Below are 22,724 nucleotides of genomic sequence, written 5' to 3'. Positions count from 1 at the left end.
TCACAGCAATAGAAGCCTAACTAAGACATGAGCTACAAAGAGTAAGTCAGTGAAGAAACTGATGACTCGAACATGTTACCAGACAGTGTGATTAATAAACTGTTTATTTGTTTATTTTGAAGCATAATCTTACTATGTAAAGCAAGGTATCCTCAAACACATGATCCCACTGCATCGACCTTTCAAGATCACAAGTGTGTGACTAATATTAGTTTTAGTTAGCTACCTTAAATTTCTATCATATATTTATTTGTGCGTCTATACGTGTATGTATATATGTAAAGGGGCATGCATACATCACAGTACAAGTGTGGATGGAGGTCAGACAAGTCCTTATATGAATCAGTTCTCTTTTACCAACATGTGAGTTTCAGCGTGGAGCTTGGGTTATCAGGCTTAATGGTTAGTATCTTCAGCTGCTGAGGCATCCTCATGGGCCTTTGTCTAGTTATTTAAATCCCACAAACAACACAACATTCTTAGAAACAAAATTCTGCGAACAATGCAAGCTCTATAGGTACATGGATAGAGAGACTGCACGGCCTCTTGTTTGAAGGGATTCTTTAAGGAGATGAAGACAGCAGTTGACCTTAATTACTTTGCAATTTTCAATAAAGGGCCTCAATGTTTTCATTTCACCCATGCTCCTAATAGTTACCTAGCTGACTGACCCCCTCAGGAAACAGAGGGCACTATGGTTTTGAAGTTACTATCTGCAATTTTGTTTTCATATTTATGGGAATATTAGGGCTTATTCATTTTTCCTTTCATGGATGATGATCCAAAATGCTCTCTGTAATAATCATGGCTAGCAGGAAGAAAAACTGGGGATCTTTCCAATAGTCAATTATCTACCAGAATTCAGATGACATAATCTACTCTGTCTGGTCTTCATCACAGTGTCATCAAAGTCCCATGGAAGTCAGTCAACTCAAGACTGGTTTTTCACCTCTACTAGTTTGAAATTTTTCCAATTTCTATGTGCATGTCTTACAAAAGCTTTATAAATTATTTTTAAGTTAACCAGATGTTTTCAAAAAATAAAAGCAAAAGTATAATAGACAGTATTATTAATTGGAAAGGAGCTGGAATTCAGTACCTTATCATAAGTACTTATTCAGTGAATTTGACTTTTAGATTATAATGTTTTCATTAAATATAAGCAGACAAGCTGCTGGTCAGTAATTCTTTCCCCAAACTATCCTGAAAATATGCATGTAATGCATTAAAAAGTAGAGAAATTTTATCATTAAATATTAAGTTTTTAGAGTATTATGCTTCTTTACTTTGTGATCACCTAATTTAATACAGTGAATAGGCTTAGAGTGATGTTTAGCCAATAGAAGCATTTGCCGATATTTCCAATGCCCCAGTTCATCTACTGGCAGCTTCTTGAGTATAGTTGATGCATATTTAATTTTTTAGTAACTTCTTGAGATTAAAAGTTCCATGCCATATGTTTTTTTTAATATTTGACTTCTTATAGAAAAATATCAAATATATGAAAAAATTAATGGAAGAGGATGAAGATAGAATAGTAATAGGCAGGGGAGTGGTATTGGACTGCTTCTTAAAAGATAAATATGTAGGCTACGGTAATGACTTGGGCCTTCTCAGTTAAAACTTTCCCATGTGTCTTGAGTAAGGTGGCTGTCTCATTAACATGTTAGTTTGTTTTCAAAAGTGCTCAAGTTAAGTGTGTGGCTACAACAATTTTCCTTCCATATTGGCAGCTCAAAAAGTTCTACGAGAGGATGTAAGAATATTGCAGATGAAGATAAATGCTTTTCAAATTGCCCTTCCAATTTCATACTCACACTCAGGCTGAGTGGCCACCTTGATGGGTTGAGAACTCTCCCCCGGTCCCCACTCGTTGTAGGCAACAACTCTGAAGGTGTACATGGCTGCTGGTTTCAAGTTCCCCACAGTAAGCTGAAGGGACCCGGGCTGGGTTGTGTTCAAAGCTCGCTCCCTAGGAAATCAAGTTGAAGAGAGATATTATCTTAAAATGAAAGCATTAGCCCAAACTTTGTTTGGTATAAAGGAGTAATAAGCAACCAAAAGGTTGCTTACTCGCTTAATGTTGACTCTGGGATAAAGTTCAGATATTCTGAAGTTTATTAGGGAAAGAAATGATGGAAAGGGCCCACAAGAAGACACTGCAAAGTTTGAGAGCGTTCAAGTCATCATCACTCTCATTGCAACTTGCAAGCTAAAGTCCTGTTACCTGACATTTTAGAATTTTGTATTCAAAAGTCATGACAAGAAAGGATCTAATAAAATGTCTGCAATCTAGATAGGAAGATATATTTGGCAAAATCCAGCTGAAGAGAGAAATTAAAGTTCAAATTATTCCACAAATTGGTTTTTGTTAGTATTGCCAACAAATTCATTCATGCATTTTCTTTTCTTTCTTTTTTTTTGGGAAATCAAAATGTAGATGAAAAGTATTTCTGTTTTTATATGGAAATCTGGCTCCTATTGTTACCTTTTGTTCAGTTATAGGAAGAAATGACATTTCATTTTCATTCATTTTCTCACTGCAAAAAGAAATAATAATATACTTATGTCCCCTTGCCTTGTTCTTCAAATTACATCTACATGTGTCAATTTGTTCACTAATAGAGACATTTCTCCTGTTGGAAAAGAATGAATCTATATAACCGGGATGGGATTCATAGCACACAATAAATGAGGACAAACTCTGTGAATAGTGACAATGCCATTCAACAAGGAGAACTAGTAAAATATTTTTAAAGGATGATTCTAGAACTCTTGCATGTGCTCACTGACCCTTAGTATGTAATTGATTACACAAATTTAAGAAGAAATTCTGAAACTATTGGACTGTATCATACATTTTATTGCTAGACAATGTTTTTATAACTTCTCTCAGGGATTTTATGTAGAAGTTAATTTTGTCATTGGTTGAATATTGTCTTATTTTTGAGACAATTAAACTGACATCTATTTTTGTCTAATTGCACACTTAATTTTTCAGCTATTTTCTTATGGCAAATAAATCTTCTAAGGACATGAGGAGTTATTCCTAAGTTATCTGCATTCATAATAAGATCCAGTAGAGACCAGTCAGCCCAACCTTAGACCTAAAACTGTCTCTCTTCTTCTACTGCCCCTTCTCCTATAGGATTAATTAAATGCCTAATTATGAACTGGGCAAATTGAAGCAAGTAGACAGTTCTGAAGAGAAGTACTAGTGATTGAATTTTTTTTTAAAAAAAATTTTTCCAACTTCCCTGGACACCAGAGAAATGCAAATCAAAGTTATAGTGTCATTGGTGCAAGTCACAATGACAATTATCAAAAAGACCAACATAATAAGGAATGAATGAGAGTAGAGCTAAGACACATGTAGTCATGAAAAAAATTCACAGATTTTAACATATAATTTAACTTTTCTATTTCTAAGGATATAATCAAAATAAAAAGACATCTGCACTCCCTTGTTTATTGTTTTACTCTTCACTATACCTAAGATATGACCACCCTAGTTTTTCATCATGGATGGATGTTTAATCATAGGGTATATACATACAATTGGAATTATTTTGTCACAAAGAAAAATAGATATGGTCCTTAGGAAAGTGGTTGGAACTGGAGATTATGTTCAATGACATATAAAAAGATAAATAGCATATGCTGTGGAATAATCCTGTATTTTATGAATATGGATTAATCCTATTACTCAATAAAGAAACTTATTGGCAAATAGCTGCGCAGAGTAAGGTTAGATAGGAAAGTCAGACTAGGAGAATGCTGGGAGGAAGAAGGGCAGGGTTTAGAGATGCCAGTCAGATGCCAAGGAGGCAAGACATGAAAAAAGTGAGGTACAAAGCCAAGAGACACATGGCAAAGCATAGGTAAGAAATATGGCTGTATTTAAATGTAAGACTTAGCTAGCAACAAGTCTTAGCTATGGATCAAGCCTTTATAATTTCTATTAAGTCTCCAAGCCAGTTATTTGGGAAGTGACTGCTGGTTATTTGGAAACAGGGGTTCTGGGGGGTGTGAGGGGAGACAAGAAAACTCCTGCCTACCAGCATATGATATATTTTTTAAAAAGTTTTTTTAATCAAACTTAACCCAACTACCAAATACTAGAAGTTAGGAATGATAGAAGCAAAGGAGTTAGAAGGAAACTGGCTAAAGGCTACCAAAATATTACACAGGAATAATAAACTGTTGTTGCAGCACAGAGATATGACTACAGTGATGTGGGATTCCCCTCTGTATGCTGTGAATACCGTTGGTTAATTGATAAAGTGAGATTTAGAGATTCATTTTCCCAAAGAATTCACAGTTAGAAGGAGTGACATGTGGTTCTCCATCCTCTCAATTTAGCCTTAGGGAAACAAGGCACCTTTTTGAGTCTTGGTTATTTTTGCTTTTGTACATGATGTCTTTAAGGCAAAAATGGAATGATGGGCATTTGGAACTTATGGTGAGAGACAATTTGTCTCTCATTTCCTGTAAATTAAACTGTGATATTTGTTATATATTTTCTGGATGTTGCTTATAAAATGTAGATAGGCATATTCCATGCTTACGAGGGAAGTCGTTCTGAGACATCTTAGTGGATGCTCCCTTGAAGAATTGCCTGTACAACTCTGCATGGATTGCCATTTTTATTTTCAGTGCAGACTTGCAATAGTTTGTTTTGTCAGTGATTTAATTCAAAAACTTAGATTTTATTTTTCAGCTTTAGTTTGTTTTAAGGTGGTATCTTACTTTGTAGGACAGGCTTTTCTGAAACTCAGTATGTCTGCCAGGGTGTCTTCAACTTGTGGCAATACTCCAGGATCTGCCTTGCGGATAGGCCTGCACTTAACATTTAATTTTATGTGTCTCTTTTCAAAAATCTGCTTACAACATCAAAGTAAAACCACAATGAAATGTCATACAGACAATGTATATCAGGGCTGGACTAAATCTAGGAAGGTAACTTTTGGTTTTCTCATATACCAGTTTCCCAGTTGCCCTGGGTAGTAAAATAGACACTATACACCAACAGTCAGAAAGAATTAAATGACTGAATTTGTTAAGCCACTGAGGAAAGAGCGTGGTACTAGGTAAGCAACGTGGAATCTCTTATTAGTGATTGTTTCTGTCCTTATTTTACTATTACTGTAAAATAGCAACATTCTATTCCATCCAAGAAAAGAGATTGCTGCCACGGACTTGGAACTTTAGATTTGAGTCGTTAGCATGTGGTGCAGTGAGGGATAAAGTGTACAGAAACTCTGCACATGCTCTAATAAGAACCAAAGCATTGTGAATATGGTCTATATGATTAATATTATTCTGTAATCTAAATGAATACTTAGCAGATGGTTATAACTAAAGCTTCTGCTAGTCTTAAAGATGTTCTGGTAGTGAACATGGTGAGATCCCTAAGAAGATGGGATCTTGCTGATGGACACTGAGAGGAAATAGTAGCCCAATGCTCCAGCCCTGCTCTCCGTTGACATCTGGGTTTCATCCTAGTGTTGGGGCCTTTGCTGCCAAGCTGACTTTCTGATTCCTTGTGGTCACAGTGGAGTGACATTATATTGCTAAAAGGATGCAAAGGCATTGTAGCAAAATGACATTTCCTGCCAAGTCGTTCCTCATAATTGTTTTAAGCTACAAATTGGAAACTGATTGTCAGAGGGCTTTTGTTAACATTTTCCTGGCGTGTATGGTTATGAATAAACTATGGGAAATTACTGTCCAAAAGTAGGTAAAGACTAAGTTTGGAATGACTGTTTGTATTCTGTGGTCCTGGCTAAGAGACCATTTTAGGGAGCAGCTCTCAGCGTGTCTGTATTGCAGCAGAGGTAACTAAATGTTTGCTGTCTTCTCACTCTAGCCAGTGCTCCACTGTGGAGAAGCAGATTTGCACAGGAGTCCTGACAAGAACATTACTAGATGTGATGTCCTTGCCCCATCACTATGTAATGGTGGTCTTATCCTCACTGTATCTCCTGGAGGGACCTAGGCCCCCCTGACCCTCAGTGAATGCTCTCCTGAGAACTAGAAACACAGAACTCCCAAATGCACACAGTTCAGGTGAGGCTGGAACAGGAGATACACTTTCAGACAACAAACCCTCCTCACTTCCCTCCTCTCTCAACTCAGAAGTGGCCTGTGGAGTCCATTTGGCTGAAGTTGAGAGGGAAAATAGCCTATATCTTCTAGAATCCATCCATCATAGATTGAGTCTTAGAAACACCTGAGAATGAGGAATGAAGCCTGATTCATTTTTTTCTCAGAAGCGGCGATAGATAGCGTGCCCTCCTATTGCCAAGGGGTGCAAGGAAATCGTCAGTGAGAACACTCATTTCTTACCCAGGCAAAGCTGCCTTGGGCTTTACCTTCATAAGATTTCCCTGCAAGTTGCAGTTTCAAAATCAACCACTCTGAGGATGGGACAATAACTCTGCTGCTTTACAAAAATACCACTATAACATTTTTTTTAAAGACTTTTTTTTTTTTTTTTTTGGTTTTTCGAGACAGGGTTTCTCTGTGGTTTTGGAGCCTGTCCTGGAACTAGCTCTGTAGACCAGGCTGGTCTCGAACTCACAGAGATCCGCCTGCCTCTGCCTCCCAAGTGCTGGGATTAAAGGCGTGCGCCACCACCGACTTTTTGGGAAAAAAATTCTTTTTTTTTTGTATTTAATTTTGAAACTGTGTCTAACTATGTTGTCTGGACCAGCACTACCACTACACTCTTCCTGTCTTGATGTCTTCGCGCTTCTTAAGATTTCAGGGGTGTACTACCACGGCCAGCTGGTGATGAAGTGGTTGCTAAGGTAAAATGACAAGACTGGGAACACTGGAGAAGATAAGAAAGCTTGATGCATGGACAAGAGACAGATGAGATAACCAGTGAACTGAAGGATGGGGCTCTGGGAGAAAGGAATCATCAAAGTTGGCTTTGACAGGCTGAAATTGGGTCCCATGGAGCCCCTTCCATAGGAGAACCTAAAAGACAGCATGGCTTTCCCGCTTCACCCCGGTAAACATCTCAGCTTTATGTGTAGTTACACCTTTCCACAAATTAGTGCATCTAATGAGTCTAATTGCAAAAGAATGATCTCTGGATGAGGGCGGATTCTGAGGAAGCCTATTTCAGGGAAGGGACAGCCCTAGACTTGTTCCAGAACAGATGCTATGCTAAGTCTTGGAAGGCCACAGGAAACAGGCAGATCTTGTCATTACCATACAGCTTTGTCCCCCTCTCCCCTCTGGAAGGTGCACTTTGCTCTTGCTCAATCACCTGGGCAAAGAAATGCTAACTCAGCACAGGTGAGGTGTGAATTCTTCCCCCTCTGGAAAATAAGAGTTGGGACTGCTTGGGAGTTTGAGAGTGTTGTTAGGGTTGAGAAATGAGAAAACTTAGGAAGAGATTTCGCTTCAATAACATATATTAACTCCTAAACACTGCCACGGTTTTAGATACAAAGCAAACATTGTAGCACAAGGAGCAAGCTCAGGAAATTTGCTAGGAGCCTGAACTCTGCTTAGGTTACTTTGATGACAAGTCCTTATGTCTGGAAGCAGTTCCTGGTATAGTGGGTACTTGCAATATAAGGTTAGATTTTCCTAGTGTTTTGCCTTTGCCATTGGTATTCATAGCTATTGCTACTTCTCACTGGCACTCTTCTTTTTGACCTATGTCATCTGTTAATTAGTACCCACAGCCTGGCATCCTGCCTCATCCTGTAGTTGATGTAAAATCACCTACTTGCAGCAGTCTTGAGACCCGCAAGGTGGTCCACATTTCCACAGTCCTCTGTGGGAAGCCCACATGTTCCATGAATCCAGACTCTTTCTACTGTCTCTCCTTTGCCTTGCTTCTCATGTTCTGTGCACTTTATGAGCCCATCGTCACCATATTTCAATTCGGATTTCCTTTTGTAGTTGGCAAGATCTAGTTCTCAGTGAAATTCAATTAGGGTCCAACTGAAATGCAAGGACCTATCCATGTTCCACCATCTTCTCTCTTAGTTTTAGCAGAACTAAACAGTGTCTGTTTACATTATCACTACTCTTGGTCTGTATATTCAATACAAGCAACGAATGGCATGATATTAGAATGTATACTTTCTGAGTGTAGAGAATAGTGAGGTTCTTAAGGTCTATAAACCAGAGAGTGGGAGGCAATTGGAGAAGACTTTGAATTCCAATGTTCTCTTTAGGAACAGAAAAATCAATCATTTATTATTATTATTTGCAGCTGGTTTGTTGTTATTGTTTTCTTTCTTTATTCTTTTTGGCATTATGTGAGCTGGAATCAGAACTTGTGTTTTTATGCTTTGATAATAGAGTTTGCATATTAAAGCATTTTGCTTTTAGAAGTTTATTTGTAACAAACAATTTCTGCTATATAAATATATTCTGCCTTAACTAAGTATGCTGGTGTTAGCATTTAGTTTTAAGAGTTCTGCACAAAGGCTGTCATGAGGTGCCAAGTACCTAATTAGTTGCTTACAGAAGAAGAATTATATTAATTCCTTTGTAGTGAAGAAGCTATGTATTTTAATAAAAATATTTTTAGCAGTGCCTTGTTATCCACTTTTTAATATATTTGTTCTTTTAGTGAGTCTAACTAGTGCAAGAAGACAAGATCTTCTGAGTATGGGGACCTTGGGGGAGGATTGAAGGAGGGAGAGAGAGACAGGGAGGAGAGCAGAGAAAAATGTAGAGCCCAATGAAAAACTGAATTTAACTTTATTATTTGCAAATTTGGACATTTCTGACCTTCTACTCTCATAGAACTACACAAAGCTTCTTAGTTTTGATGTATCCCAAGGAACTGGTCATCGCCCACCAGGCAAACAGGAAGTGGGATATAGGGAAGGATATCAAATCTGAAGCCTGGGCTTTAGTGTGTTCAGTGTGAGTTCTAGATCAGTCAGGGATACATAAAAAGACATTCTTTCTAGAGAGATGAGTAGAATAAAATAAAAAGAATACTCCAGCACACAGTGATTCTCCCTTTCCTCCCTATTCTCTCCCCATTTCCCCTCTCTCCAGTTCTTCCCCTGGTTCCCTTTCTTCTGTACTCATATGTACTCTATTGCCTCGTCCCATCAATTGCTTCCAAAATCCAATTCACCTCTGATGCCTTCTCCACTGACACCCTCCTTTCAGCCAGGGTCACTACTTCCTTTGACTTCTGCAAAGGCTTGCTGCAAGCCTGCTGTCTTCCTTGTAGCTGACCGCTGGTCTAAGTTCTGCGTTCCAGTCACAGCCATCCCTGTCGGTCAAAATCTAGCCCAAGTCAAAGTCATTTTTAGTAGGACAATCCTCCCAAGACTTCCAGAGGACCTGTGGTTTCTCTACGACTTCAATACAGTGCTGGATGAGCCACATTAAATGAAGAATGCTTCATTTCCATATAGCCTTTATAGACTGTATGTCTCAGTTTCCAGTATACATTATATCTATTGGAAGAATAAAATCATCAGTCTCTCAATCAATGGCATAGAAACATTGTTCAGTTAAAAAAAAAAAGTTAGCTGCTATCGAGTTTAAACTGAAGCAGAGGCTCTGTGCGGTGGGCTGGCATCGCCAAACTTTCTGCCTCGGTCACTGTAGTGCTTTGGATTTTGAGGCTTGTCCTCTTTCCAGCACAATACACTCCCTTCATGAATAACAGGCTTCATCAGTTGCAGAGTCTTCAGCTCTGAAGAGCCGGGGAAGAATATGTAAACACCATGTTGGAAAATGCAATGCACAGTGAATTCTAAAATGAATCCTCTATGGCAATCAGAAAAACCTTGTCTCTAATCCCTGGCAGTGAGCACAGGTTTCTGAGGCAGCACAGAACCATATAAAACATCCCTGCTGCATGATGGAGACTTGGTCCAGGCTTTGTTCTGTTGCAAAATAGCCTGTGACCTTGAACACATCAGGGGTATCTGGGAGTCTACCATGCTTCATTTGCACAATGAAGATACCAGCCCTTATCTAACTACCTCACAAGGCTACTGTGAGGATTAAATTAAATGATGCTCACAGAACGTTTTAATTCTTCCATCTGAACTTTTACTATAGTTTACATGTAGCTCTTTAAAGGAACTATCTCTTATTTTGTGCACGAGGTGAAGGGATCACCTTGCATTTACATTCTGGTTCTTCTATTTACTACTGGCAAAACTCTTTAGGCACTATTTATCAATCTTTCCAAACATGCTCCTCTGTAAAATAGAAATTATCATAACTACATTATCTGGGGATCAAATGGGATAATGCTTTTGAAAGCAATAAATCCCCCTGTAAGTAAGTCAGGAAATATCCCTGTATTTCATTTATTTTAATTTTGAACCCACACTATGATTTCTGTCCAGAGATAGTTAAAAAAAACAGTGTGTTTTTACTGCCATGGAGAAAGAGCTAATGTTTCAGGTACTTTTTATAAGCATCATTTACTATTCGTCACAAATTTACATACCAAATATGGTTGTCACCACCCACCTGGAAACCACATAACAATTTTCTATTATTAATCTTGATTGTCAATGTCATTGGATTAGGGGACAAGTAGAAAATTAATAAGACACAAATCTGGGTATGTCTATGGACGTTTTCCCAGAAACAACATGATGGACAACAAAATGAAGTACTATGGTAAGACTGTCAATAAGTAAAGTCTGAGGTTCTATAAAAGCAGCAAGAGTTTCAGGCATGTACAGCTACCCTCCTCTGCTATGAGTGTGTCTACTGTTGCCGTCATCGGACTCTTAGCTTCTTCACCCTTTCAAGGTGGACTCCTCATACTAGACTATTTAGGGAGCTCTTAAACTTTGGTATCAGTCTGGGATTGAGGGGCACCACTTTTTGTGTGCTCCTCAGTGTACAAACAACCATTCTAAGATTATTCAGTCTATAATAAGTCCACATAAACACACAAACAGGGGGAGAGAGGAAGGGAAAGAGAGAGAGAGAGACAGAGATAGACAGAGAGAGATGCTAATATTAATTCTAGACTAATAACTACTCATTGACAAGGCAACATAGTTTATAGGGTTTTGGGACAGAATTCAAATTTTTAATGTTCCATTTTATAATTGTATGACCTTTACACTTTGACTGCACTGTGACAAAGTTCACAAGTAATCTCCAGAAAATTAAAGTTATAATGATCTTTATAGATATAGAAAATATGCTAATGTCTTTAACTCATGACAAATGAATATATATATATCAAATCATCCATCATGTTTGAAAATTTAGTAAAGAGGAAAATAGAGAATAAATATATCATGATTCTGTAAACATCAAGAAAGCAAATGTTCCCTTCTTATTTATTCACTACAGAAGAAACGAAGTAAGGAAACCTGATTTGGATTAAGCCTTGCATTAAAATCTGGTCCTCTTACTAGATACATAACTGAAAAGTGGGCTTCTCACCGTATCTCTCCGTATATTTTTGTGGACACTACTAAGCACACAAGATGGTTGGCCTATGGTCTAGTGTAGTAATTACTCTGCAAACGCTGTCTAACATTGTTGGTGCCAACTCTGTGGCCTTGGACCCAGGAATCACTCCCTTCCTTGAGCACCAGTGTCTGAATGCTTACATAGAATATAGATTATAATCTCAAAGATCACTTCTAGTTCTAATGATTTCTAGGTACTAGTGTGTATTAGGGAAGCAATTTCTCCCCCTCTGAAATCTGGTTTTCAACTTTGCAATTCATGATATTCTCCAAACTGCAAAATGAAAGCACAATCCAAGAAGAGAAGTTATAAGAGGAGAAGAATTAAAAAAAAAAAAAAAAAAAAGGTAAACATGGCACTTGCTTTCCTGATACTATTAGCCAGTCAGACAGACTACTGACAACATTAGCTAGAGTAATCTGTCGACAGAGTTGTTGCTCATCAGCCACAAATGTTAAAACCTCTACCTTTTAATACACCACTGTGTTCAGGAGCCAAACAAAACTGCAGATACAAACAAATAGCACCGCCAAGTCTTCAGAGACATATGGCGTGTATTTGCTCTAGTGAGACGCTAAAACATACACAAGGAATGGGAATGTTAAAATCAAATTTCTATGTCAATTTCTTTTTCTAAATTAGGAAAGTTTTCATTGAGAAGCTTTCAGAGCTTTCATCCTTCACAATTCATTTTATTGGCTAGGAGAAACTATCAAGAATATGACTGTGTCTTTCTACTAATTTATTTTATAAGATCTGATTAGAAATTGTCTGTGCAGAGTAGAATTCATTTTCAGTCAACAGTTGGACAAACTACATGAATGCAACAAAAATATAGTGAGACAAAAAATAGCAAATGCTCCTATACTGATTCCGTATCTCTCTCTCTGTGTGTGTGTCTCTGTCTCTGTCTCTCTCTCCTGCCTCACTTGCGCTCTCTCTCTCTCTCTCTCTCTCTCTCTCTCTCTCACACACACACACACACACACACACACACACACGCAAAGATTTAAAAAATGAATTCTGACTTGGAAGACAGTGGAGATTTCCATGTAGTAGTTAACATATCAGTTAGGGTTCAAACGTAAAACATAACTAGTGTTGCTAAGCCTTCATTATTTTCTTGGGTGTTTAGAATGTCCCAGGAATCAAGAGAAATAAAGCAAAGGAAAACACTCACAGGAAGCTTATGTTCTACTAGGAGAAAGATGTTTAATGAAAAAACTATTATTAATAAAAATCATAGAAAGTAGGCAAAGCATGCAGGCACAGTGCCAGTCCCAAATATTTGGGGGGATGAGTTGGGAAAATTACTTGAGCCTAGGAGTTTATGAGTATTCCTAGTTAACATAGTGAGACTGCTTTTTCCTATGTCTCCCCAAAACTCAGGAAACAAAACAAAACAAAATAAGAAAATAAATAAATAAACTGTGTGGCTAGGAAACGGAGACAGGAAGTGCAAAGGATCAGGGAATATAGGAACTATGTTCTTGAAGAGGTGATGTGCAGCATAAATTCAGTATGAATTAGGAAATAATTTACATAGCTGTGGGTGTGGACTCAGGGAGAGGATTCTACATACAGTAGAGAAACTACAGGGAAGACAGAATGGGTATATTTAGGAAAATTGAAAACTAGTAAACACAACAAATGGTGGGAATAGAGAAGATACAAGGGTCTAGAACAGGAAGGATTTTTATCTAATCTGAGAGAAAAAGGCAGGCAGCAAAAGGTTTTAAATTACAAAAGCACCCAGCACAATCTAACTTATGATTTAAAAGGTTAAGTCAGTTGTTAAAAAGACCTGACTTCCTAGACTTTTGCAATGGTATGATGGGAAGCAGTATCCATAAATAAAGATAGTATAATACGTGTTAGGATTTAATATGTGTTTCATTAATTGATTTCTTGACTTTGAATGCATTATAAACACTGCTAAAACAAAAACCTCTTAGTTTCTACCACTAAATTAGAAACAACATCATAACTATTCTTGATTTTAAAGCCAGACACAAGTATTTTGAACAAACCAGGTTTTGTTCAAAGATACTAATGATTGATTTCATGTGAGTAATTTGATAAATGTATCTAAATCACAGGTAAAAGTTAAAGTTAGAGTGAGAAATTTTTAAGACAGTAACTGGTCCATAGAGTTTAAAGACAAGGCATGAACAAGAAGATCCCCAAGGATGAGTCCTGGGGCAACTCAATATTTAAAAACTAGGTAGCTCAGAAGTGGAAACCAAAAAAGGATCATGGCAATGATGACTACAAAAGCAGAATAACACAGAGCAGGATGACACACACACACACACACACACACACACACACGTGCATGCAAAAGGTGAGTGATAAGAAAGCAGGGGTAATCAAATGTGACAAAACTAGTTGAAAGTCAGGTGATATGAGTGACATAAATTCACTGTTCTTAGCTGCATACAGGTCTTTGGAGAGCAATGATAAAAGGAACTGCAATAAGAAACAAGGAACAAGATTATGGTTAGACAATAGTGTGAGAGATGGGAGTAAAGTTAAGCAACTTAGTAAACTATTATGAAAGGGATTAGGAGGCAAGGTGTTGAGGACAGAGAGGAGGACGAAGGAGGAATTTATCACAATGGGAAGGACAATTCTGTGCATATGTACTCATAAATGTGATCACCTTGAATAGGATAAACTGATGTACAATAGAATATATTGCACTTATATTGTAAGAATGGACACAATCTAGTATACAGGGTTAATTTCAGTCTAATTTAAAAGTATAGGTCATTCCAAGATATTCTTTGTGTTAGTGATACATACTTGCAGGATCCCCTCTTCCACCACCTCTTGAACTCCAGGTGCATCCCACATCTAAGTATGAAGACACTTAACTCTGTCCCCGAAGAGTCTCCCATTTTTTCTCCTAATCCACCTCTATTCCTCTCTGCCACCAACTGACCTTCTGAAGCAATCCATACCAGACAACCAAACAACCTCTCCACTTTTCTAAGACTCAGAAAGGCTAACAGAAACAAGGGATTAGAACACCCACCAAACAGAGATAAGACTAGATAGCAACACTTAGAATCACAACATACCAACCCTAGATGCCTGGATACCAGTGAAAGAAAACACACTCAGTGACAGCCATGCCATAATCCATGATTAATCCTTCTCTATTCATCATAGCCAGAATTTGAAAACTGCTTAGATGTTCATTAATAGATGAATAGATAAGAAAATGTGGCACATTTGCACAAAAATATTACTCAGCTGTTCAAAAAGAATGAAATTCACATGTAAATGAATTGAACTAAAAAAATTACTGAGTAAGGTAACCATACCCAAATAGACATATAAAGACATGTATAATGTGTGTTCTTTTATTTGTTGTGGTTGTTTGAATAAAAATGGCTGCCATAGGCTCATATATTTCACTGCTTAGTCAACAGGAAGTACCACTATTTGAAAATATTAAAAGGATTAAGGAGTCTGACTTTCTCGTAGGCACAGTGTCACCAGGGTTGGCTTTAAGATTTCAAAAGCCCATGCCAAACCTCCCTCTTGGCCACAGATCAGGATGTAGTTCTAAGCTACTGACCCAGGGTCTTCCTGTATCCCACCATGCTTCCTGCCATGGTAATAATGACGTGAACCTCTAAAACTGTAAGGAAGCCCCCAAACAAGTGCTTTTTTCTTATAATAACTTCCTTGGGCATAGTTTTTCCTCATAGCAATAGAACAGTGATTAAAAAATATGTGGATTTTAGAATTTGATAGGCATGCTGCAATCCATATAATCACTGTGTAAAGGATCTCCTAAAGTGGAATTAGAATATATAATTATGGAGAGAAAGGAAGGAATCTAGAAAATAATGATTAAATGGATAAAGGGAGAAAAGATGAGAGTAAAGAAAGAGATACAGCCGGGCGGTGGTGGTGCACGCCTTTAATCCCAGCACTCAGGAGGCAGAGGCAGGCAGATCTCTGAGTTTGAGACCAGCCTAGTCTACAAGAGCTAGTTCTAGGCACAGGCTCCAAAACCACAGAGAAACCCTGTCTCTAAAAACCAAAAAAAAAAAAAAAAAAAGAAAAAAGAAAGTGATACAGCAGGATACCTGTAACTGGAGGTTTCTCTCCCACCCACCAGTTCCCAAATAAACACGCTGAGGCTTAATATTAACTACAAACTGTTTGGCCTGTTAGCTCAAGCTTATTATTAACTAACTCTTACAAATTAAATTAACCCATTTCTATTATTCTATACTTTACTACAAGGCTGGTGGCTTATTAACTCACATCTTGCTTCCCTGATTGTTTCTGGCATCTCCCTGACTCTGCCTTCTTTTTCCCTATTTCTCAGCTGCCTGGCTATTGGTCAAATCAGCTTTTTAATGGTAATAAGACATATTCACAGCATTCAGAAGGGTATCCCATTTTAGACAGCTAAAACTAATTGTCATTTGAGGGTTTATATGGAAACCTACTACAGTCGGAGATTTTTAAAATTTATACACAGAAGAAAGAGCTCTAAATGGAATCCTCAAATAATGAGGGAGACAAATCCCCCCCCCCCAAACTCTATCCACCGAGTGCTCCAGACTCATGAATTGGTTACATCTAATTGTGTTGTTGGCAAAGAGGCCCATGAAAACCTCCCCAAAACAAAAATTATTGCCAAGGTCATTGTTTGCTCTTCAGAAACTGATGGTAAGGCCCTATTGGTGAAGACAAGGCCAATATATTCCATTGAATGAGAGAAATTGAGCAGATGCCTAACTAATGTCTTCTCCCCTACTGACTAGTATTCACTTTTCTGGAAGGTATTTTGCATTCCTAGAGAAGAAAAGTAAACACCAACCATGTTACAACTACTTCAATCTTTGTTGGTGATCTGTCTCCATAAGATACTGGTAAAATTATTCATAAATGAGGGATTACCCCACAACTCTCTGATTGGATTTAAACACCACACCATATGATAAATCTTTCAATGACACTGACTTGGGTATCTCAAGACTATATAGACCATGGACCTAGGAAAACATAGTATCATGATTAATAAAAACCCAGAGACTGATAATGAACGTCAGAAAAGCAGATCAGACAGCCCCTGGCTCTTACCTCTATTTCAAAATGGTGATTCTGCCTCCAGGAATCTTCAGGATGAGACTGTGTCTGAGAGCTGTCTCCTCCCATATTATATCCTTCTCTAGGGCTAGGATTAAAGGCATGTACGACTACCATCTGGTTTCTGTGGCAAAATAGTGTGACTATTGGGATTAAAGGTGTGTATCACCACTGTCTGGTCTACTCTCTGATCTTCAGGCAAGCCTTATTTATTAAAGTACAAAGGAAATCTAACAACAGATCATTACATAGCATTCTGTTTAAGAAGCATAGCAATGAATTACTCCTAATTACCTCTGGTCACCCTTGGACATCAGAGAAATTCAGAGACCCGTAACTGAACTCTGTGTTAAGAGTGAGTTGGGACTCTGAGTTCTAAATTGGACATCTTCATCAAACCTCTTTCTTCAGATCTTAGGGAGCTACATGAAAAAGGGGACACAATGATTTTAAGAGCCCTTGGGGATGGAAGATTCCAAGAAAACAATTCCTTCCAGACACAACAGGAACGATGTACATCAACTGTAGCACACACAGGGATTGCATAGGTCCAAGTCAGATGAGGTCCCAATCCAGAGAGGGAAGAAGACAGGAACTCCCATACCTATCCAAGAAGCTATCTCCAACCAGCAATCACTTGTCAAGAGAAAGTTAATTTTCTCCAATGGAGTCTTGCTAGGTATACAAAACTTTTAAGGGCAGGCCCCATGCCCAGTAGTACATGACCAGCACAAAACTCTGGTTTGGAATATTTTTTTTTCATTAAGAAAAAATGTACAGGCCATTTTTTATGGAAATTCAAGGAAAGACACACTGTACACTTAAATTGTCCATTGTAGCTGGCTTAAAGATATAGCCAGCTATTTAAGGGAAACATAAATATTTGTAAACATTCACTTCTGATTAGCCTGGAAGTTGTTGATTATGAGTAAGGGAGGCCTTAACATGTTAAAATGGTGAGAATGGAGGAGAATCACTAAATATCATTAAGAAGATGTGTGACAGAGGCTTATATAAATATGATCTAACTGATGGTAGTGTGAAATTATGAATTTAAAGTGACTAAAGTGAGCATAGCTGAACCTTTCTGCCTGCTATATTCAGCTGACTGAATGGCAGTTTTAGTGAAATGTTGTATTTGCTCATCTTAGTTTCAAGTAATTTCAAGTAGAAACATAGAAAGCCAAACACTGGTACATATTAGCATGTGCTCTCAGTAGTTATCCATGAAATTTTAATTACCTAATAAACGAAGGGAAAGAATGTTGCAGAGCAGAAAAGTCACACCAGGACCAGTGGATTGTAGATACCTATGAAATCAAATGCTTGATGCAAGAAAGCAGTTAACTAGAAGATGGGGAGATATGACTTTGGAGAGTGAGTTAAGTAATAGAGATACTACATGGCAAGGCTTAGGGTGCCACTATAGGAGGGAGAAGTGAGAAGATGCAGAGAACAGATTTCAAGGTAGGAAATGTTGAAAGGAGAAGACATGGTTCAATGGTGTTAAAGGCAGGGACTTGGAAACAATTGTGAAATAAATGATCAACACAAATTGTAATAGCTGCAAACTCAGCTTTGTAGCTCCTCATTCTCTCCATTCCTTACTTCCTGCCTTTTTTTTCCTTTCTTCTTCTTCCTGTTTACCTCCCTCCCTTTATCTACTGAAAATTAGTTTAATCCTCTTCTTCAAATTGTCTCTGAGGTTGCTGTTTTCAGCCTTTTACTCTACTTGTGGACAGTGTCTGCGCTGAAAGAAATCCTTCACATATTTCTCTGAGTAGTCTTGAGAAGTAAATACTTTTATCTGTTCTAAGGGGTTTGCTGTTTGTCTATCATTTATAAAAATTAAACACACAAAAAATCACACAACTGATAAATTGCAGTTCCATTTTCAAATTTCTAGTGATTATTTTTATCCATTGTATGCTATGTTTTAAAAACTCCTTATAAAAAGTTTAGGGTTGGAGTTCTATAGTTATAAGTTTTCTAAAGCTTTTACTCTCTCTTTCTTTACACTTAATATTCAAATGCATTTAAATACATGACTCTTCACATTTTCAACAGAGGAGTGAGTAATCCAACCTGTATTTCATTATGATAACTATATACAGTGAGAGGACTATTAGAAGCAGCAGAACTAGTTGAAGAAACTGAGTAAATGTTAATGAAGTGACTGACAGAATAAAAGAGGCATGAATTGCTTGGGTTGAGATAGATACATAAGACCTGATAATGAACAGTGTTGAGAAGCAGGGAGGAGAGAGTGGAACTTGGGGGTTTCTTTCTTGAGTAATTGAATAAAAGATATTAGCACAAATGCAGAAAAAAAGAGAAATAGTATTCGAGAAGACAATCAGCATGGGTTGGGAATGATGAATTAAATTATCTTCAGGAAGCCCATAGAAACTCATGAAAATAACTGGGCAAGATTATTGCCTCCAGTTTTTACACACCCAGACCCAAATTCTCCCATGACATTGTGGAGTCAGAGAGACAATTGCTGCACAGGAAAGGCCAATGGGTAGCCTTAAGAAACATAGGCCCTGTGTATATATGTTTCCCCTTTCACTTTAGAGTCATGTCAACTTCAAAAGCAAACAAAAACTGTAAAAGATATGATTTAATTACATTAACAAACAAAACCGAAAACATTTGATAAGCAGAATGAATGTATTTCTTCAGTTGTAATTCTAAAGGACCTTTAACAATCTCCTGTTAATCAAAACTGTCCAGAGGGTCCTGGGGTGTGCCTAAAGATTCCCCACCTCACTGAAACCCTACACGTGAGAAACTAGAGTACCAATAAATGAATCTCTGTTTCCAGCCTCGAACTTACTCAATATTGTCTCAAAACTGAGAAGTCACATTTCAAAACCATCTTGAAATATTCTGTGGGTAAAATGCTTCAGAAAATCAAAAGCACGAGCTGAGAGCTGAGACTTGGAAAGCACAGTTCACTCTTACCTAGGCAATTACGATAGTCACCAAACAACTTCTAAGGAACAAAGCACTCTCTGCTAGGAACTTTATATATGTGATCTTAATTTATCCCTAACAGAAACCTTGCAAGCTAATTATTATATCTTCTTTGTTAATAGTCAGAAAATCATTGTTTTCTTCGGATCATATGATGTCAGTGACTAGTCACAGTGGCTCTTAATACTTTGTTCTTCCAGCATCCAGATAATTTTTTTCTGTATCAGTGTAAAAATCAAAGAAAAAAAAATCAAAGAATCATTTGCATTCTTGCTTTTTGTCAGGTATGTTATGTAAACGACTTTGATTAATTTGTTAAGTTAGCCTGTTTTGACAAAGCATACATATTCACTCAGTCTGGATGAAAAGCGGCGTAAAGATTTCACACTTTGTTCCAGCTCCTCTACAAGTTCTCCCAACATTGGCTTCTCCCATGGACATTGAAAGTGTTGGGGAAAGAAGCTGAAGTTGAAGGATAGTACCTACCTGTTGTCACCCTCTCTGGAGAAAAAGACTGTGAAGGTTTGAATGTTTCCTTTTGTTTCTGCAGGTGGACGCCAACTCAGACGGACAAAGCGACTAGAAACCAAGACAGGGACCACATCTCTGGGAGCAGAAGGAAGGATACTGGAGCTTGGGATGGCTAAGGAGAGACAAGAGGAGACCATCAGAAGTGTTGGTGCTGACTTCAGCATGAAGTCAGATCTGAATTATAACATACACAGCCAAGAATATCAAATAACTTCTAACAAAGGCTAACAAGAGAAATAAGTAGCATCTAAAGTGAAATCAGGGATAAACTAGAATTCCCTGACTTTTGAACAATGACTTATCAATAGCGTATATGATTTTATTGTATGCTATGTAATTTTTATTATTATTGGAATCCATGACAAAAATAGAAACAATGCCAATGTAGGCAAACAGCAGTGAAAGACATTGACTAATGCATTTATTTTAATGTTTAAAAGTCATTTTGTGTGAGTGTGCATGTGTGTGTGTGTGTGTGTGTGTGGTCTGTGTGTGTTGTGGGATCTGAATGCATGAGCAAGCATATACCACTGCACACAGATCAGAAAAAAGCAGTACAGTAGGGACTCTCCATCCACCATAACAAAACCTTGATAATGTGAATTTGTGATATATATTTAAGATCTAGATAGGCTTTTGCATTAGAGATATGGAATCAATGCAATATTTATAATAATATAAATTTATAATAAAATAAATTTTATAATAAAAGTATTATGTTTCTTAGGAGATCAGTGAATAAATATTTTGAACAAGAGAAGAATCAGTGATATGAATGTAAAACAAATTGTCATATGTAACTAATGACATTTCTCTGAATCCTTTCTGGCACGAAGCAGGAGTTGAGTAAGTAAATGAATAAATGAGTGAATGAACAAACAAATTCATGTGCCCATATTTGAAGTAAAAGCTACAATCTAGAATATAAGCAAGATGTTCATGTACAAAATTAAATTAGTAATGATTTGGTCAAAGTGAATCAATCAGCTTTTCCAACAGGTTGAAGCAGAAAGAGAAGGGTCATATTCTCACAGGGATGTAACAAAGCTGTTGATTGCTTTGTTTGTGATTTTCCTTATTTTAGAAGATGCAATTATATATAATTATCATAAATAAGGATGCCATCTGATGTCAGGTAAATACACAATTTCTACTGTCAAAGAAAAGTTATGATTCTTTTAATTACTGATTTCTTAGGTGAGAGGTGATTAACAACAGAAAAGACATAGGACAAACAGTTGTACACAAAGTGACATAGACTTCTGTAAGATTCTCATTTAATATTAATCTGATGAGATACCAGCATTCCAAAACACAAGCATAGACTTCTGTGTGAGCATTACACCACATGAAAACAAACAGAAATGACAAAACCTTAATTTACTCAGAGTAGGCTTTTGATACAACTTAGAGTAGTCTGTTTATGTAATTTTAGAGGACTGAAAATAATTAAAAGCAACAAGTTAAGAGCTTTATAATCAGTGTGAAACGAAGTGATCAACACCTTCCCATCTCTAGCCTCAGGCGCAAGTCACCCTAGTTATAGCTCTGTGTCCTCAACTTTATTGGGTCCTACACAGTTATGTGATTATATTGTAGTTTTCTCTCTGGATCTGCTTTATTAATTTTAAAATAAATTACATGGAAGAGCACAGGCAGATGGACAGTTCAAAATAATATGTTCTATGTTGTAAACTATGGAAGAATACATTTGAAATGTCACATTTAGCAAATGATAGGAGAGTCAGGTGATAGATTTGCAATTAGTTTGGTATCACCATGCCACCATTTGTGCTTGTCTTACTTAGGGTTACACTTGCTGTGATAAAAAACCATGAGCAAAAGCAAGATGGAGAAGACAGGCTTCATTTGGCTATACTCCCACACCATTGTTCATCATCAAAGGAAGTCAACGAAGGAACTCAAACAATGAAGGAACTTGGGCACAGGGGTTGATGCTGAGGCCATGGAGAGTGCTGCTAAATGCTTTGCACTCCAGACTTGCTCACTCTGCTTTCTTATAGAACCCAGAATGACCATCTCAAAGATGGCACCACCCACAAAGGCTGAACTCTCCCATCTCAATCATTAATCGAGAAAATTACAGGCTTGTCTACAACCTGATCTGATGGAGGCATTTTCTGAATTTTGGTTCCTTCCTCTCACAAGACTTCAGCTTGTATAAGTTGACATAAAACCATCCGACACAGTGCATACACCAAAATATCACAGTGTCCGCCATACATGTATAGCAATTGATTTCATTTAAATAAAATATGATTACTATGTAGTTTTCAGTTGAATAGGGACTAGCCAAAGGCTGATGTAGTTAGCATGAATAATCTGCTGGTATAGAAAAAAAAATGCCTTTAATTTAACAATACATAATTGTAATTTGCTGTAGAGTGTCCCTGAATTTAAAAGCGAACTTAGTGATTGTTGCTCATAGGAAGGGCTCTGCAGCACTGAGAGTTGGGAAAATGGATTTGCAGATTTTTGAGTCAGTTTTCAATTCCAACGTCATTCTTCTCCTAATTATGGTGTGTTTGTAAACGCATAATTCATCTTTGATGGATATGTTTTTTTCTTTTGTTCAGCTTCCTGAATCAAGAAAATGTTTCATCTTGATAGATGATTTCTAGCCTCAAGCT

General features: G+C 37.4%; 1 protein-coding gene across 3 annotated transcripts in view; it reads right to left on the bottom strand.

Moving 5' to 3' along the window:
- Positions 1-22,724, bottom strand: part of Dcc (DCC netrin 1 receptor) — a 1,032,721-nt gene that overhangs the window by 296,985 nt on the left and 713,012 nt on the right. For all 3 annotated transcript variants that reach the window (XM_057788956.1, XM_057788957.1, XM_057788958.1), the window contains exons 8-9: positions 20,029-20,185; positions 1,818-1,972 (exon numbers count right to left, since the gene is read on the bottom strand). In XM_057788956.1, coding sequence (XP_057644939.1) covers positions 1,818-1,972; positions 20,029-20,185 — 312 coding nt within the window. The remainder of the gene's footprint in view (positions 1-1,817; positions 1,973-20,028; positions 20,186-22,724) is intronic.

The sequence above is a fragment of the Chionomys nivalis genome, chromosome 14 (assembly GCF_950005125.1).
Source record: "Chionomys nivalis chromosome 14, mChiNiv1.1, whole genome shotgun sequence".
NCBI lineage: Eukaryota > Metazoa > Chordata > Mammalia > Rodentia > Cricetidae > Chionomys > Chionomys nivalis.
This window is presented reverse-complemented; position numbering and strand designations above follow the sequence as displayed.